The 18699-nt window shown below is 38.2% G+C and overlaps 1 protein-coding gene across 6 annotated transcripts in view; it reads right to left on the bottom strand.

Moving 5' to 3' along the window:
- Positions 1-18699, bottom strand: part of MAST2 (microtubule associated serine/threonine kinase 2) — a 144088-nt gene that overhangs the window by 21736 nt on the left and 103653 nt on the right. For all 6 annotated transcript variants that reach the window (XM_081913913.1, XM_081913911.1, XM_081913912.1 and 3 more), the window contains 9 exons: positions 16706-16784; positions 15202-15356; positions 12036-12111; positions 10119-10328; positions 6090-6191; positions 3722-3854; positions 2857-2924; positions 2300-2385; positions 1104-1312 (listed from right to left, as the gene is read on the bottom strand). In XM_081913913.1, coding sequence (XP_081770039.1) covers positions 1104-1312; positions 2300-2385; positions 2857-2924; positions 3722-3854; positions 6090-6191; positions 10119-10328; positions 12036-12111; positions 15202-15356; positions 16706-16784 — 1118 coding nt within the window. The remainder of the gene's footprint in view (positions 1-1103; positions 1313-2299; positions 2386-2856; positions 2925-3721; positions 3855-6089; positions 6192-10118; positions 10329-12035; positions 12112-15201; positions 15357-16705; positions 16785-18699) is intronic.

Below are 18699 nucleotides of genomic sequence, written 5' to 3'. Positions count from 1 at the left end.
AATACACAACAGTGAAAGCACAGGAGGAGGACTGATCTGTAGTGCTCATGGCATCACCAGCCACAATAGCTGTGCTTGTTGGGTAAAATATGACAGACCTTGCGGTGCTTAAAAACAAAACAAAAAACACTGGCTTTTGCAAGTCTCCAAGGACAAGGAGCAGCACAGAAATGGAGCAACAGACTTGCAGTAGCTTTCCTGTTCTCACTTTACACACAAAAAAGCAATGAGGATACTTCTGGTTCATCAAAAAGATACATGAACCTCTGCTAAGAATACTGGGGTCCAATCCACCAAGAGTTGTGCAAGTCAAAATTTTGACCTTCCCAAATAAGAAAACTTATACAGACAACAGAAGACTGGCATCGTATGCTCCTAGGAACCCAGTCTATGAAGGGGTGAGAACCTCTCTCTGCACTAGCTAAAGTGTCTGGATAGTGCTCCACTTTGAGTGCACTCGTGGGTTTTAAAGGCATAAATGGGAGTTGTCGTGTGAGTACTCTCACTCTTAAATGTAGTTAGCTGGGTAAAAACCCCTCCTGGATGTTGCACAACTTGGAATTTTAGAACACTACAAAAACTGCAAACCTAAGAAATAAGGGGACACTGATCGCAGATAGTTGACTAATTTTAATTATTCCTCAAGTGACAGACTCTGCCAAGCATCATTACACTTAATTCTGTACGGATAATATTATAGTTATTAGCCAGCCTCAAAATCCATGGCTGTTTCCCTATGGAAGAGAATATAGTGTAAGAGTATATTCAATTCATTCCGCTGTGAACATTCTCCAATTTCTTATTTCTTTCACATGACCCTTAAGTCAGATACCAGTACCTACGGTTTCAAGAGCAAACATGGCTAACTAGTCCATGATGAACAGGACCACCTCAAGAGAATGCCCATCTCCATTCAAGGTTAAAACCTTTGTGGCACATAGTGGATTTATTATCCCATCCTCTAAGATGGCACCTATGGGACACTTTTGAGAATACTGGAAAGCACCATGCAAGTCAGCACATATAAAATTCTCTACCACTTTCTGGTCAACATGTAAGATCATTATTGTGACAAGATGAATTCTATGGTGGTGAAACAATACCTTCCACATACTCCATAACCATGCATAGATGCCTCTTGGTTTCGAAAGAGCAGAACATGCTCACAACAAAGGGATTCTCTGCAAATGTTAGTATGTCTCTTTCCACAAAAGCTTGTTGAATTTGGTTCCTCAAAATGAGATTCTGCTTATTGATCTTCTTCATTGCAAAGCGCTGACGGGTAGTTCTGTGGCGCACCAAGAACACTGCACTGAGACAAGAAAGTTGCACTGCATTAGTGCTGCCATGAGCAGACTCCAGGAATTCTGAATCCTGCTTTTCTTATTCAGGATTCACTTATTGGATTAGATGATAAAGTTACGAAGATTTTTCTTGCCCTGCTCCTTCTGCAATGATAAATATATTGATAAGATCTCAGTTCTGACTCAAATTCATAATGGGTGAGCGCAACAAGTCATAGTTTCTGTCTGATCTATGTGTAATGTTCATCTATAAGAAACAGGACTTCTATAATCAAATATTATTTTCACGCTTATCATTATATCATTATCTGCCTCTGCACTAATATCAACATTTTCCAATTCTTTTGAATAATCAGGCCAATTTCCTTTTCTTTCAGAGAGACTGCTGTGTCATACTATATACAGAATATTTCACAAGTAACTGGGGGGGGGGGGGAATTATCAGCACAGCATAACAAGAGTAGCTGATCAACTCATCTCAAGTCTTTTATGAAATGTTTAGAATGCAATTATATATGAAATCTTTTAAAATCTTACCAAGTAAAAAATAAAATAAAATTGAAAAGTTTCAAGGAGAACCGTTGGACATGTGTCCCCCCCCCCCTTCCCAAATTTTGTGATCAAAATTAATTTCATACTTTCCCCCTATTTTATTCAGGGCCACAGGGAATAAAGAGTAGTGGAACTTCTCAATGTTTGAGCTGAAACAGGTGCAATATGGGATCTTCAAACATGTTTGGTTAACTTTAAAGCAGTTGTGGGGACGCTGAATGTGCTTCTACACTGGGGATAGCACAGAGAGATCACAAAAACAGCACAGAGGGGCAGCATGGTTTCAATCAAATCTGACAGACTTACCCTCCCCCAGCAGTGGATTTAAAGTACAAATACCAGGAGCTATAGCTACAGATCTCCTGCATCATTGTCATTTATGACTCATGGTTAGAATTCAAATGAATTTCTTTTAAGGGCTAGACATCATCTTATATCCTTACCCATATGCACCATTGCTGATTAGCTTAATTGTTTCAAATTCCTCTTCAGATGGAGTTTTCTTGGCTTGCACAGTGGCTCCCCGACTCTGAAAACACCAGAAATACTTTTCACTCTCCTTTTAATGTTAATCTTTTAAAAATACATCTATTTAAGTCTAAAGCCAATCACAACCAAATCTGCTTTGGAAGCGTCTTTAAATGGTTTCACTGTGCTTCTAAAATCTCTATTCTTAAACTTTGTTCTACCTGTTTTATTTCAACAATTTAACATATACTTTTGTAGCTCTTTACTGATATTATCCAGAGAAAGACTGGAGCAATTCTTACTGTTTCTGACTGAAACACATCATGTATGTCCATGCATGGGGAGGGGGCAGGCGGTAGAAGAGTGTAAAATTTTAATCTCCTTTTTAAATATAGAGCATTCAGGTATTCTTCATGAACATAAATCAATATATCCATGCACAATTTAGACTTTAATAATACCCTATTAACACAGAATGGCTTTATTACAGACCAGCTATTACATGATTAAAAGTGATCATTTAACTCAGTACCTTTCCCTCAGTAGAATCATCTGTCTCTGGTGTGTCTGGACTATCAAAGCTGTTCAGCTGGGCCATTTCTGGGGGGAAACCAGAAATGCACACTCTTAGGATATAATAGTATGCAATATGGTGATCACATACCTAGTTTCTTCACCCACATGCAAGCTAAGTCACACAGTTCTCCATACTCAAGAGTATGTGGCCAAAATCTGAAGGCTTCAAGTGGAAGAAGGTGGTGTTCATAATATTTTTTCATAGCAGGATTCTTTAATCAAAAGTTTCTCCAGAACATTTAAACAAACTAATTGCAACGTGTGTGTTTATTTAGGGTTAAAGCAATAATTCCACAATTTTACAAAAGTGTCCATTTCATCTCAAAGATTCTGATGAGCAAACAGTACATCAGAAAAGTCACCATTTACCTGGAAGCTGGAGAGCACAGAATGCTGAAGATGGAAAATACGTCAGTCAAAGATGTGCCACCCAGGGCCACGCCACACATTATGATGTTACTGTGTACACTGCATGGACCCCGTAAAGGAAACCACCTTTGGAAATACTTTGTGGTCACCTGGTGCTAACTGTAGCTCTCACTCACTATGTAATTACTGTATATAAACATTTTTTTAAAAAAAGCAGTTTACCTCTCACACTTAATACACAACCACTGTATTTTTTAATGTGTGAATCAGCCCTCAGACTAATCTTGCAATATTATACTCACAAACACAGAAGTAAGTTCCATTGAACTCAGTGGAACTTACTTCTGAGCAGACATGCATAGGATTGCGACTGGAGGTAACAAGGAGGGCTTCTGTTTCTTAACCTACTTGTGCTCTATATAGTCCTAAGAAAGCAAAGTGAAAGTCCTCACCCTCCAGGGGATCCCTGGTGAGTCCCAGCTGGCAAATAATATAACGAGGGATGTCACATTTAATTCCTTCCCCTTCCTTGGCATGGCCTTCAGCAGCTTCTAGCAGATGGTAGAACTCTTCAGGATCAAACTCCTAAAGCACAAGAATACAAGAGGAGAGTGGTTAATTCAGTTCCCAAAGACTATAACTCTGGGTGGTGAGATATTTTAAGAATGATAAGAATAAAGATGCCATTTACAAACATGTGGGTCCTTCTACATTCAAGTTATGAACTGGATTCAGCAGCCAACAGCTCATCTCTCACTGGTACAATATGCACAGCAATAAGACTGTATATTGCCTTGTGTAAAAAAAAAAAACAACCCAGTCAACGATTATTGGGGATTACTGTGCTTTTTTTACTTTGGAAAATTTAAGGCAACACAGAAAAGGGGCAGGAGGAAGAAACGATTATACACATCAGAATTATAACATCACATCGAGTATTTCCTAGCATAATAAGCAGGGAGAGCAAATAATGTGAGCTTCACATTTTACCTTTTCATAATCATGGTAACATTCATTTATCACCCTATTCCCAATAATTAGAAAGGAAAGAGACAAAACAAGCCCTTTTATTCCCATTTTGTGGATGGGGAACAGTTACATAAAAGTAGCTTGTCCAAGCCTTTGAAGGAAGTGTAGCAGGCTGAGATGGGATTTTAGTCCAGGCCCATCTTTAGCAGTGCTCTATCCACTGAGAAATGTACCTACAACTGACCTCAAACTGCAGTTACCCCACACCATGGAGAGACCTGGTCTGAACAAAGACATTGGATTCTTATCTCATTATACATGACAAAGCCATTTTTCACCTTCTCACCCCTTGCCTTTTCCTGTAAGACCTATTGCAGTCGTTAAGAGTCGTCAACAGGCTCATCACAGCTATCTGCCAATCACCCATTCCCACCACCCACCTTCTCACTATATAGAAGGGTCTGGTAACTTCTGCATGCACACGAAAGCTCATACCAAGAACTAACTTAGTTGGTCTTTAAGGTGCTACTGGAAGGAATTTATTTTGTTTTGACTATGGCAGACCAACACGGCTACCTATCTGTATCAATAAACAAATAAAATTTCAGATGAGAGAAAAGGCCCAACAAGTACAATGGCATCATAGCTAAACAAACATAATGTTCTTTCTTATTATGTGTCGAATATGGAAGACAATGATCACTGCTACAACATTAATCAGACAGAGGACCTTAAGGCAGTATAAACTACATTAACTGATGCTTCCCCAGAAACTACTTGGAGACACACTCACCACAGATGAATACTTGCCCTACTGCTCAAAGCTTCTCCCACTGTCGCATGTAAGTGCCCTGTTGATTGCCACCTCACCTGGGAGTCTGCAGGCCCAGAGCTGATTTGAACTGCTTCAGCTCAAGCACCCCATTTTAACAGGACTTCACATATTGTTAACTGCGGGATCTTATCAACTCAGCTAAACTACAGCCATTACTTACATTTAGTATTATAGCTATTGCTGTATATATGGTAGGGGCCGGGATGCAGCGGGAAACGTGTCTAGCAAACATCTGGAGTCTGCTTCCTTGAAGAATTCAGACCTAGTCATGCACTTGGCAAGAGAGTCTTTTAAGTATGAAATATACTGCATTTTAAAGACTGTAATTGGACTATATGATCTATAAGGGCACTGCCTGCTCTAGTTCTAAAATGTAAATTTCTAAGATGCTTAATTAATTAATGTTGTACAAGGATTTTTTTTTTAGGAAAAATTTCCTAACAATGAAACTAGTTGGCACAGTTAGTATCCGTTCTGAGACTTAGCAAGTTTTCCTATATCACCATGCTTCTATGGACATGATCCACAACCTACAGAGACGCTTTATGTGCATTCATAAATTTGCAATACATCCCAAAACTTGCAGTTTCTCATCCTAAACAGCTTCCCCAATGCCACAGCCTAACACATGCTTGGAATTATCCATGTTATCCAAAGTGACTTGCCATGATGCTGTTCCAGGAGAGAACAATCAAATCTCCTGCTGGACATGAAGAGTCATTGCACGGTCCTCTAATCTGCATCTATTATCATTATCTGTGCATAATGACTACTTAAAATCTGGTAAGGTCTATTCTGCAGAGAAACACTTAAAACAACGTAATAGCCAATGTACTTCTATAGAACTATGTACTTCTCACGGAATCACCAAGTCTTTCCTAATGTATGCTCTTTCAAAGCCTATCTTGTTGTATGCATTATCAGTTGGTAAAATCTGTTAAGATTCCACTGGAATTACATTTCATACTCATCAAACAATATATTGCTACACCTCCTAAAAAACGCTTTTTACTTACCAGACATTCTAGCAATCGTGCTGGCCGTGCAATGATTATCATCAACTTCTTCACCAACTGGGTAACAAATGCCACTTCTGAGCTCTCTGATCGCTCGTGAGCCTGTGGAAAGGATGTCACATCATGGTTTAAACAAAGAATTAGTCCCTCATAAATCAAGTAGAGTAGCTATCATCAGCTATTTAGCTATAATTCACTGAAGGCATGATAGAAGAAAGGCAGCCTTTTCCTTTTTTCAAGTTCTGTGTTGCCAAAGTTTTGACACTAAAATATTCTCTGCCAATTCACAAACAATATTGCAGAAGGTTTATTCACGGTAAACTCACTGGAAACTTTTTAAAGGGTTTTTTTCTTTCTTTCAAAAAAGAGTGTTAATTAATTATACATTGGGTTTTTTCTATGCCAAAATAGGTTTTTATTTCAAGATTTACTTGACGTTGACTTTTCTTTGTGTTATTTTTTTCACTTCCACTCTCAAAGATATTCTATTTTATAATTCTTCCATGAAGACATTAAACAAACTGCAGTGCACACAAAAATAGTCCCAAAAGGAAATAGTAAGCTGAACAAGGTGTCTATAGAGCTGCATGCAGAATGCCATCAATATTCTATTATTAATGTCATAGTACAAATAGTATCTATACATTATAAAGCCACATGGACTGGTTCAGTCAAAAGTTTTTATTTGTTGATTGATGACATAATATTCAAACACTGGGACAGTCAGCATTTTGTTGGCCCACTAAATCTTGTGTGCACATTTTACAAGAAAAGAAAAGAATATTTTTTTTCCATCACCCTAGCTCAATACAATAATAGCTATACAAAGAACATGTAAGACATAGTTCACTCTTCAAGCTCATAGTATTCCAGAGAAATTAAACACAACTACAGGTATGTTCACTGGAATGATAAATAATACTCACAAACAGGTTTCAAATACCATATGGGGGACACACACAAAAAATAACCTGAGCTTTTTAGCAGCTTGCAGGCACAAGCATTTAATCAAGAAATGTGCAGGTAACTACCAGCAGCAAAGAAATTGGTTGCTAACGTTCACTGAAAAGAAATGAAAATTCATACACTGGCCAGTAGTAAGAAAGCATTGGCATTACTAAGGAATTTGGAAAAATAAGATTGGCACAAACTGCAAACAGAGACCACTGTGTGCATTTAAGAAGAGACATACACACCCTGTTGTTTATGGGGAAATTACCAACTACTTAATTTGGCTCACATATTAGAATGACTGTTTGGTATATAATTCTGTTTACAAATTTGGGTCTAATTCTGCTTACAATATCTGTTTAGAGTATGCATGCACAGTACATAAGCCCTTCACTCAAGATGTCACAGGAAAGATTTCAAATCTCTTAAACTAACGCAATATATAGATACATATTGCAATGAAAATTTGCCAAGTATTTCAGAATTTGTAATTCACATTCCATTAAAGGAAACTGTACAATTCCTTTAACTGATTTAGTTTGGATTTTGTAATATATATATATATATATATATATATATATATATATATATACACATACATACACACACACACACACACACTCACTGAAACATAATATGAGGTAGTACGATTATTCAGAAAGGAAACCACTGCTTTAAATACTGAAAACAATTTTCATAGACCAACAAGGACTAGCTTTATTTAAAACAGATTTTAAGAAGTTTGCCATGTGATCATGTCCATTTACGTTAATAAAAACGTTCAGTAACTTTAAAAACTGCTATAGCTAGAATTAGATTGAAAGTTTTACTACAACTTGTAATTTGCTCTGAGTATTGAAAAGTTAAGCTATGTAGAAATTAAAAACACAACAGTTAGAAACAAGATTACATAAACACAAAAATGAACACAACTTGTAGCAGCCACTCAGCCATGATATCTGCACAGTGCTGCAGCTCCAGAGTCCTTAGTAAAATCGTTGTTTCTTGTTTCCGTATTTCACACAATAGCCTCGACATCGCTCCAAATGTCTTGTTTAGAAGACATCCCACTTTTATTACATCTTCAGTGAATAGGTTATATGCCAAACAACTGCCTATCGTTTGCCTCCCTTCCCTTGGTATGATGCATGCCATCTAATTAGCAGCTCCCAATGACAACATGCTTGTCTGAAGGTTGCGGGTGTCATTTCAGGTCCCCCCGCCTCCTTGAGGGAAGGGGGTGGGGTAACCACAAGGGCTATGGGCTGAAGCTTGTGTCATTTGTTTATAGAAACGAAGTCATTTCCAGTGACATATGTACTGGAGGTAGCAATGGGCAATTTACAAAGTGATTCCCTTATCTGAAAGACTCATCCGTCACTAACTGTAGCCACTGGGGCATGAAATTAAAATCACTGTCCTCCCCTGGGGTTTAGCAGGACCAACAGCAGTGATATTCAAGTCACAACTCTGTAATTGAGCTAATATACTGATATAGATCAAGCCAGCCATACAAGAACCAATGCACTTAAACCCTATTAAGAACAGCAACTTTAATCGGGATTTCAGGTTAAGTGGGCAACACAAGCAACTACTGATATAAACTTACTAAAACCTCTGCGGCTTTGCTGTATCTACAAGTTGTTTCTTCTTCAATTGTTTCTTCTTTGTTTGTTTTGAAAGCCAAATGTGTATGCATTTCATGCTTTCTAGTAATTCAGTGTGAAGGTTATTACTTTTCTTAATTCTCAATTTGTATTATCTTTCAGTTAACAAAGCTAATTTCAATGCATGTATAGTAAGTATTTGTTTCCAAAATGCTGACTCATGTGTTTTCATAAAATATAATCAAATTCTAGTTGCATTTCCCCAAACTTTCAAATAAATCCTATATAACAATACAGTTTAGAAGAAAAGGTTAACTGTTCAGTCTAAATAAAGCAGGGCTTGAGAACTCATGACCCCCCCCCCAAGATGTTGTCAGACTCCAGCTCCCATTAATTCCAGCCAGCATGGTCAGAGATGATAGGAGTTGTAGTCCAACATTTCCATTTGTAGTAAGTGGTGTTTGGGAGATTTTACAAATGCCAGATGCAGTCTCACCACAATCAAGTGCTTTCATCTATGACTGATTTCAGCATATGTTTAGGACTTTCAGTGAGACCTACAAATTAAGAGTGCCTAACTTGACTGTATTCGTTCTTCTTCAACCAAGAATATAGTACACCTACAAGGCTGATTCTTTCTACAATTGACTGGTTTAAAATGAACCCTGAGTTTGTGAGAAACAGAGACTTTGTTATGAGAAATCTGGGATGTATGCAGTCATAACAGAAGGTAGACTATGCAGGAGGGTATTTACATAATAAACTTGGAGGCCAGTATTTTTAGAGCAAAGGAAGAAGAGGAGGGGAAATAGGAGTGTCTCGCTTTTCTTCGTAACAGGAATCCTACAGACTCTCCTTTATCCTGCTCCTTTCAGGTACATTAACATTTATCCCAAATATATTTCTTCCCACTACCTAATCTTCATGCCTTCTTTTGTAGAGGTGGCCAATTTGGGGGAGGGGGGGATTAACAAGTACCAGCTCCCCCTGACAACTCAGATCTCATTGGCTCCCTCTGTAGAAGGTCAGTTCAGAAACAAAGGAATGTTAATAAATATAGATCTGGATAAATGTGGTAAACTCTACTCATTTCTTTATGGCACAACACCTCATTACATAATATTCACTGGGTGTCTTCCGATAGTTAAAATATAAACAATTTAAATACAAAATAAAACAAAACCATAACATCAAAAGCTACTTAAATCTAACAGAAAACCTGAGTTTCACACATTAGGTATAAATAATCCCCTCACTATTTGAATGAAGCAAACGTTTTCATCTCCATTTAGATGGGCTGTGGCTTGAATTAACTGGGGTGGGGTGTTGGTCTGAAGCACCTATATGGTGCATTCTGTTTGCCCCTGTGCTTTGTGGATGTAGCCTGCACTATGTAGAGGGTTGCCATGTGAATTATTTCAGGTTACAGCAAGGCAGGCTGAAGCTGATAGCCTGTGAATTAAATACTTACATCTTGTAGGAGCTTCTCAAGGTTTTCCTGCAACTCATAAAAGTACCGAGAAGTAATAAGACCTTCACGTGATTTATCCAAGCAGTCTCTGGCCAATTCAATAACTTGATGGTGAATGAAACTTAGGACCCCATCTGCTAGCTGTAGCACGTTCTCTGGTGCGCTGGATGCAATAAACTCGGCCAGCCGTTCCTCCATCTGGGCTGTGGCCTAAACAATGTAGAAGAATAGTTACAGACATTTTGCTATGAAAATATCTACATTTGAACTGAAGTAAACATACCAAATCTAACTCATGGGTTTTGTTTGACTGTTTAGGAATTTTGGCTACAGAGACTGAACAAGCGTTGTCCTCCATCACCACCATTCCTAATTTGAATGCTTCAGTGTCATGAAGTTGAAGCAATTTCTAGGTGAAAGGTGGACTAATTTCGAACACACACAAATAAATTTCAAGTAAACTAGAACACCCTAGGTTTAAAACAGGTTGAAATACACAGGCTAAACTACATATTAGGTGGAGGAGATGAAATGGAATCTTTCGCAATGTGTAGTTTGGCCCTTTAGATGTTTTTACTTCAATATAACCATGCCCTGATTTCGATCAGAGCAGCAGCTGTGGAAGTAGGAAGTGGGATGTGGTTTTTTTCGTAAATAGGAAGAGGAAAGTTTAACCTTCCCCCTCATCTCTATCTCCCCAAAGTTGCTATTTGTCCTGCCGTAGAAAAACTATGAGTGGTATCCAACTAAGTTTTACACAGAGTAGACCCGCTGAAAGTAATGGATAACTTGGTCATGTTCATTAATGTCAACGAATCCACTCCCAAGTGGTTGAATACCACTTTAAGTTCAATTAATGAATTTCCTATGAATGTGTGGTTGGCTCCACACATCCTTCCTGGGAAGGATGATGTCCATAAAGCCACAAAATGGTACGATCCTCCTGCAATTTGTTTATCTTACACATTAACCTGGGGCGTGGGTGGTGCTGTGGGTTAAACCACTGTGCCGCTTGGGCTTGCCTTATCAGTTGTTTGAATCCCCACGACTGGGTGAGCTCCAGTTGCTCTGTCCCAGCTCCTGCCAAACCTAGCAGTTTGAAACCATGCAGTGCAGTAGATAAATAGGTACCACTCCGGTGGGAAGGTAAACAGCATTTCCATGCGCTGCTCTGGTTGTGCCAGAAGCGGCTTAGTCATGCTGGCTACATGACCAAGAAAAACTGTCTGAGGAAGCGGACAAACGCTGGCTCCCTCGGCCTGTACAGCAAGATGAGCGCCGCAACCCTAGAGTCGTTCGCAACTGGACTTAATCGTCAGGGGTCCCTTTACCTTTACCTTACACATTAACCTAAATACGTATGTTTTTCCATACACACAAAATAGTCTACAAAGCAACTGGCAGAACATGTTTTGTAAAGAGTAAAATAATTTAACTACATTTAAAACAGCAAAACAATGCTCCAGCCTACAAAAAATTATGCAACAATGCACTTAACAGTCTCTGCTGTGCCATATGTGTTGTTTCTTTTCCGTTCAACCATGGCACCAAAGATATGGCCCTTTCAGATGCAGACCATGATAGGAGCTTATATTTACCATTAAAACAAACAAATGTTTTGCATCACAAGTCATTAAAACTTTAAATGTTTCCCCACATATATGAGGGCAAGATGACAGTGTTTTGCTAGATTTTTTTACATAACATCTACAATTTCAGTATAAGTGCAATATAAGTTTGATTTCATTCAATATTGATTGCAAAAATGATGGGGGTCTGTTTTTTAATTTTCATTTTAAATAAACAGGGCCATTTTCCTAAATAATTGGAAGACTGCAGAATGTCTTTGTATCAGAAATCTGATCTTAGTGCCTCAATAAATGGACTGAAAAATAAATTTATGAAAATGGTTCTTACCTTTGGAAATCTTTCTTTGTATACATGGTTCATCATTACTATTTCACTATCAAAGGACACTGGAGAACGGCCAGGACTAGGGAGAAAGTTAAGAATGTTAAAGAATGTGGTAGGCAGTGTGATTGTGCCATATGTGTAAACTACAGTCATCACTACACTGATGTAATTACACATGAATGTGTGCACAAGCACATAAATAGTTAAGGTATATCCTTTACCAAAGTTTCTCTCTTGCTACCTTGGGCAAATATAAACAACAGCAATGCCACTATTGCTGAAGAAAGAATATGCCCCCCCCCCTTAGTTAAGTATAGGTTGGAATATTATTAGGATTTTCTTTTGCAATCTCAGTCATCTGTGTGAGGCCAACTATGCACAAACAAATAGTGTGTACTCGTGTGCATATTTACACTGAAAAATCACAAACAGTAAAGACTCAATTATTTAATCAGCTGGGGAAAGGAACATTGGTTTCTGAGCTGTTAGAAAACAGAGTTGTTAAAATATGTGCTATGAAGTTAATTTGAGTTACTTTGAGTTCATTGTATAAAAGGAAGATTAAAGTTTCTAAACTGAAAGTGAATTTACATGCTAGCAGCATACTGGGTTAGAACACTGGTCCTCTCAGCTCAGTACTGGCAGCACTGACTGGCACTTCTCCCATGCCAGACTAAAGAAACCAGACATTGGCTTGTCATACTGTCCAAACCCAAGCTTGCAGTTTGCTTTCCTTGACTATGGGCTGTAAGATGTGAACAAACCTTCGTTATCATTCATGGTTTGTTCAGATGGGGAAGAACAAACCATGAGCTCAGGTCCTGATTTTCAGGACAGATTTCACGTAACCTGTTTCCTCCTTAAATGAGGGTGGGGAAAGATTATTATTGAGGCATTTTACCCAATGTTTTGCATTGTCTCCAAAAAATAGTGGAGACAGGAGTCTGCCGTGAGGCCAAATGTGTTCAGAAACCACTGAGCATGATGGATAGATAAGATAGAGAGTTATTTATATACCACCATTTTCCTCCAAAGAGCTCAATGTGGTGTAAATAGTTCTCTTCCTCCCCATTTCATCCTCACAACAACCCTGTGTGGTAGGATAGGCTAAGAGATGTTGACTGGCCCAAGGTCACCCAGTGAGCTTCATGGCTGAATAGGGATTGGAACTCTAGTCTCCCAGGTCATAGTCCAACCCTCTAACCATTACTGCCACACTGGTTCTCAGATTAGAAATTAAAATATGTCATACTGGCATGTAAACCAGGTGTTACAGCAAGAAAATTCTGTTGATCATCTTGAATATAATGTTAAGGAACCATACCATTGCTTGAAAGAATATATTTTAAATTCTAACAGGGTACACAAAGAGCATGATTTCCTTTCCTTTCATCATCATAGAACAGAAGCCAGAATGTAATGTTATGACTCATTCTATCATTAAGTAGCCTTTAAGGGAAAATGAGGTAATGCAGATAGAAATTACACTTCATTCCTTGATTAACTATAGCAAATTAGAGCCACGTTTTCCCTTTTTGGTTTTTATATTTATAATATGTTGCCTTTTCCAGTCCTGCATAAATGTAAATAATAATTTAGTAAACTATAATGTTGACAAACGCTTCATGTATAAAGCGTAAAGACAAAGTATTAGCATAATTTATAAGAATTTAGCTAATGGTTATATCTATCATGGGGAAGGCAATTTTTAAAATAAAAAGTACACAAACTAAACTTCCACCAGCTCTTCAGTTTATTCTCTGAGGGCAAGGTTGTGGGTTCGAGCCCCATGTTGGGCAAAAGGGCTCCTGCATTGCAGAGGGTTGGACCAGATGACCTCTGTGGTCCCTTCCAACTCCACAACCCTATGATTCTTATGACTACCCTGGATTAGAAGCATAATTTATACAATAATTATCACTATCAGCTGTCTTTAGAAAAAGTTATAGGAACAAAAATAGCTTACATTTTTTTAAAATACCAATAGATTAAATTTACAAAGATTAATGTTTGACATGTTTTAGTACTGGTTTATCAATAAAATATACTACTCTACCTACAGATTGGACAATAGTCGTAGGAACAGTGGAAGTGTTAAAGATGTAAATAAATAGATGGACAACAGAGTCTCTTCTCCAAAACTTAGAACAGTTAAACATACTAGTAGCTATCCAGGCTAGCAATAAAACTGGCATTAGAAATAAAACTTGTCAAATCAAATGACTACTTGAGTGTGGAAAGAGTGTGATGAAGCATATTGCCTGCTTGGCTTTATACTGGGAAACTACAAAGAAGTGTCTCATCTGTAAGAAGTGTCTGATCCCAGGGAGTGAGTGGTTCAGTGGCTTGGGGGGACAGAAATTAAGATGCCGGGGAGGAGCTGAGTAGGTTGTTGGAGAAGCATCCCACCTCTGTGGCACTGGATAGCCTTAGCCTAACACCACCTACTATGGAACCACTTCTCCCTCTTAGTGATGAGCCTTCCCCTTCTGGAGTGGCAAATGAGAGTAAGTCTGATGCTGAGGGGGTCTGGACTCCACCTCCATTTCCATGGACACAGACACCAGCACAGATGCAAGCCAACTCATTCAACAGAATGTCCATTCTTGGGACTCCAGCTGTTTGATGAACTAATTGCTGTGGCTGCACTGTTCTTCATTAGGAAGGTGCAGAGGGTGTGTTACTTGTTGGATCAACATATTGGCTTGTGTTTATTACCTTATGTACTGATCTCATTTGAGCATTAAAGCCTTTAGCATAACCACAGCTGCCAGTTAGAGCTTTTCCATCTGGCAGTGAGGGCCAAGACCATCATCATTGCAAGCAGGTTAACACAGGACATGCAGCACTACTCATCAGATTAGAAGAGTGGGAAAACAAAGACATTTTCTTTATCAAGTACTGGGACATAAGGGAACTTTCAAGTGAAGGGTACTGCATCCTAAAAATCATTAGTTTGTACCAGCAAAAAGATGCAAAACGGCAACTGAGAGGTTTCATTATTCTAATGTGGCTGTGCTGGGAAGCCATGTTGTGCTTGGTTTACACAAGGAGTTCCTTTAGCTGTTTTGTTGCTGCTGCAGTGGAGTGGTTATTCTTGCAAGTGTGAAGCAGAAAACTAGGCAGGTGAACCAGATTGCTGATGCCAGAAGTAGAGTGTGAGGCTCACCTGAGGCTGCGAGATCGGGGGCGCATTGCTGGAGAATGCCGCCCTTCCTCATCAGTGATGCTCTCTGTGCTGAAGTGCTTTGTCAAGAAATGGAGTTCATCTGGTGTTGGCTGATAAGGCAGTTGGTGCAGCTTCTCCTGAGATGAACATGATGACTAAGAACAAAGTATATACAAGGGAACACTTAATGTGAGGCACAAGACTTAACATAGATGAATACACTTCACGAGTTCGTTCGTTTCAAGAGGTAGAAGAAAATGCTTATGAATCTTCAAGCTGTCATTGGTGAATTCCTTTAGTGAATAACTATGCCTGCAAGAATTAACCATTTTTCTTCGCGTGCTTCATCAAACCACTTGCTGGCAACCCCTGCACTGAACAACTGAATGTAACGAGATTTATGTTTGTTCACTACCCTGAAATCATAATGGGATGAAGGGAGGCATAAAAGTATAAATATTAAATTAACTGAAGTTTTCTATAAAAAGACGAGGATATCCATAAAAAGTGGGGGGGGGGGGTTACTAATTTGTAGTGCTCTTCTTTTGTGTGAGCATGCAATTTTTTATGAATAATATTTTCGAAACGTGCTCCTACTAGGTTATTACTGTCTCACTTAAGACAAATTACATAAAAACAAAGTTCAGTGATAGAGGGTGGAAATGTGGGATAGAGGGTGCGGCTGCATCTATGCTGTAACTGTCACAGGATTAATAGCTTTTAAGTAAAGGTGCAAGATGGCAGCACTGGCAATTAAAACATCTGTTAACAACTTTCAGCCTGAGGTACAAAGTGCCTCAGAAAATCCTGCATTATTGGAGGACTTAAAGACTTCAGAACAACGCTTTCAACTAATGGTATCTCTTTACCAAATTCTTAAGGGACAAATCTAAACCAAATCTGGAGGGACTCAGGACAGAGTACAGTGGCAAATTTAAGCATCCACTTCACATTTGGCAATGGAAAAAATATTAACCCCTGTCAGACTGATTTCCATATACATGTGATTCTGTTGGACACAGCAAGTAAGTAAGTAAGTAAGTAAGTAAGTAAGTAAGTAAATAAATAAATAAATAAATAAATGAATGAATGAATGGCAGCTCCACAGTATCTTTTTTGGAAAAACTTAACTAGCACTGGCAAGTGCTGGCACTGTAATGCCTTGCATGCAGCACTCTGTCACATGGTTAGGTTCAGTCCTAAAGTCATGGTCTTTCAGAGATCATCAGCTGCATAAATATGGTTTAGGACACCTCCTTGAGATTTGCAGATGTTTAATCTTCCACTGAATTATGTACCAGTCCTTTGAAACCTGATGGGGGAAATTTATTTGAAATACTTTTGAAGTCCCACTACAGAAGAGTTACAAAAACAGTGATTGTCAAATTGACAAGTTATAATGCATGTAGTAAAATAACAGGTAGAAATCACCATTAACTATTGGAAACAAGAAGAATTAGAAGTACTTTACTAATTAACTAACCATTGTGGAAAATTTACTTACTGAAACTGTTGAACTGGGAGTGTTTGTTCCATATCCAGATGAGGGGAGGGAGGCCAGGGACCAACGACGCCCATCTGTCCTAAAAAGAGATGCAAGCAACATTACTAAAACTTTGCACTGGTGTTTATAAGCAACAGATCTCTTCTGCTTTAATAACCCATATGCCATAGGTGATTAACAATGTGTTTGTTTATCCAACACAACCTCTTCATTTATCCGTGAAATTGTTTCAAGCTGGCATGAAGCTGTGACAGAAATGATTATGTAGTGGAGAATCCAGCTCACAAATGACCAGTTGTTGACCTATGGTATAAATGTCACTACCCACACCCAAACAAACCCATGAAAAATTGTTTAGAGCTCCTCTAATTACCTGAACCCATTTTTTACATACTCTATGTCATGTTATCATGGCATCCATGATAACATTCTGGATGCCATAAAAACGGTTTCGGATTCTCAAAATTCACAACATTTCATTGACTTACAAAATCTGTGGTGAAAAAATATGGCCAGTTCATCTACTGTTCTGACTCATATTAATATTTTTGTAGACTCAGTATTTATTGAAAATAAAATCCCCATTTCCTATAGGCAGATGTTCTATAAGCAAACTGCTTTATAATCTGATTTAAATAAAGGTATGTTTTTACAATCTGTATATAACTAAGGTGATTTTTTAAAAAAAAGACAAATGGCTTTCTAAGGCAACATTACATGGTTATTACACAGGATATCCAGGACATTCATCATACTTTTCAGATAATCCACAAATTTAACAGATGCAATATGGAGGGTTTTTCTTTTTCTATTTTGCAATTTGATACTATCAACACCTACTTTGGGCCCTTGAATATCTGACCTAACTCTACTTAGGTCTTCATGCCATACTGATCCTTGCTCATTGACATTGTAGACAATAGTGACCGTGGTACTTGCATGAGCTGAACATTATGCAGGACCCCACAATCTCCAATGTGAGCACAGGGCTCTTCCCACTGGTACTGGGAAACAGTAGTTTTGTTGGTACAAATCCAGCTCTTCTATTTAGCACTACAGTGCCTTGCAAAACCATCAGAGTCCTATACAGATAGACAATGTTGAATAAAGCTCTTTACACTTACCCTCAACACCATTTTAACAGGCAAGCCATAGGTTTGGTTTGGTGTCTTAGCTCCAACCTGATTATTGCTTTTTAATTTAATAAATATATATATATTATTTATACCCCACCCATCTGGCTGGGTTTAAAAATGAATAAACATGGAAAGTCAAAACAGATATCTATGTACATATGCATTCAGTTCTTGAGGAAAAGAGTAAGAGTCCAATGTCACAAAATATGAACACAAAATAGAGTTAAATTTAAATGAGTGAGTGAAACACAGTTTTGTGATATTTAATGTGAAAGCTGTGACTGCTATCTTAGCTAGAAATAACAGGTCACATTTTTTTCTATAACACGCTGAGAGGGTTTAGACCAACAGTGCCCTCAACAGATCTTTTGCAAAGCTTTTCAGTTACCTTTATTCTGTTTGATGTTTCAAAATAAAATAAAATCAGGTCTAATCTGAGAAAGGTGCAAGCATCTCATTTTACCTACCAGATTCAGGAAAACAACTGACATTTCTACCCCCCAATAGTTCTCTTACAATTAAAGAATGAAACAGCACAAGCATTTAATAAACAATGTCTTCATGCTTCATGCACAGGATCACAAAGTTTTAAGCTGCAGTTACTGAATCCATGCTATAATTACAACCCCATTAAGGCAATTGTTTAAACAGAATGACATTCAAATGTGTATCTAGATGTGTATCTATCTCTATGTATCTAGATAGATAGGTATGTCTAGGAGGACACTGTAAGATGCTGTTTAAAACATTAGCAGCATTTTATTTTGGAGGAAGGCTTCTTCATATGCCAAATACACTGCACACTGATTTATCAGAACTTTAATCAGGGCTTTAAAAATTATTTAGAAAAAGTTGAGA

This window comes from Podarcis melisellensis (genome assembly GCF_964234715.1).
Source record: "Podarcis melisellensis genome assembly, chromosome: 6".
Taxonomy (NCBI): domain Eukaryota; kingdom Metazoa; phylum Chordata; class Lepidosauria; order Squamata; family Lacertidae; genus Podarcis; species Podarcis melisellensis.
The sequence above is the reverse complement of the archived record's forward strand: the minus strand, read 5'-3'. Positions and strand labels throughout refer to the sequence as shown.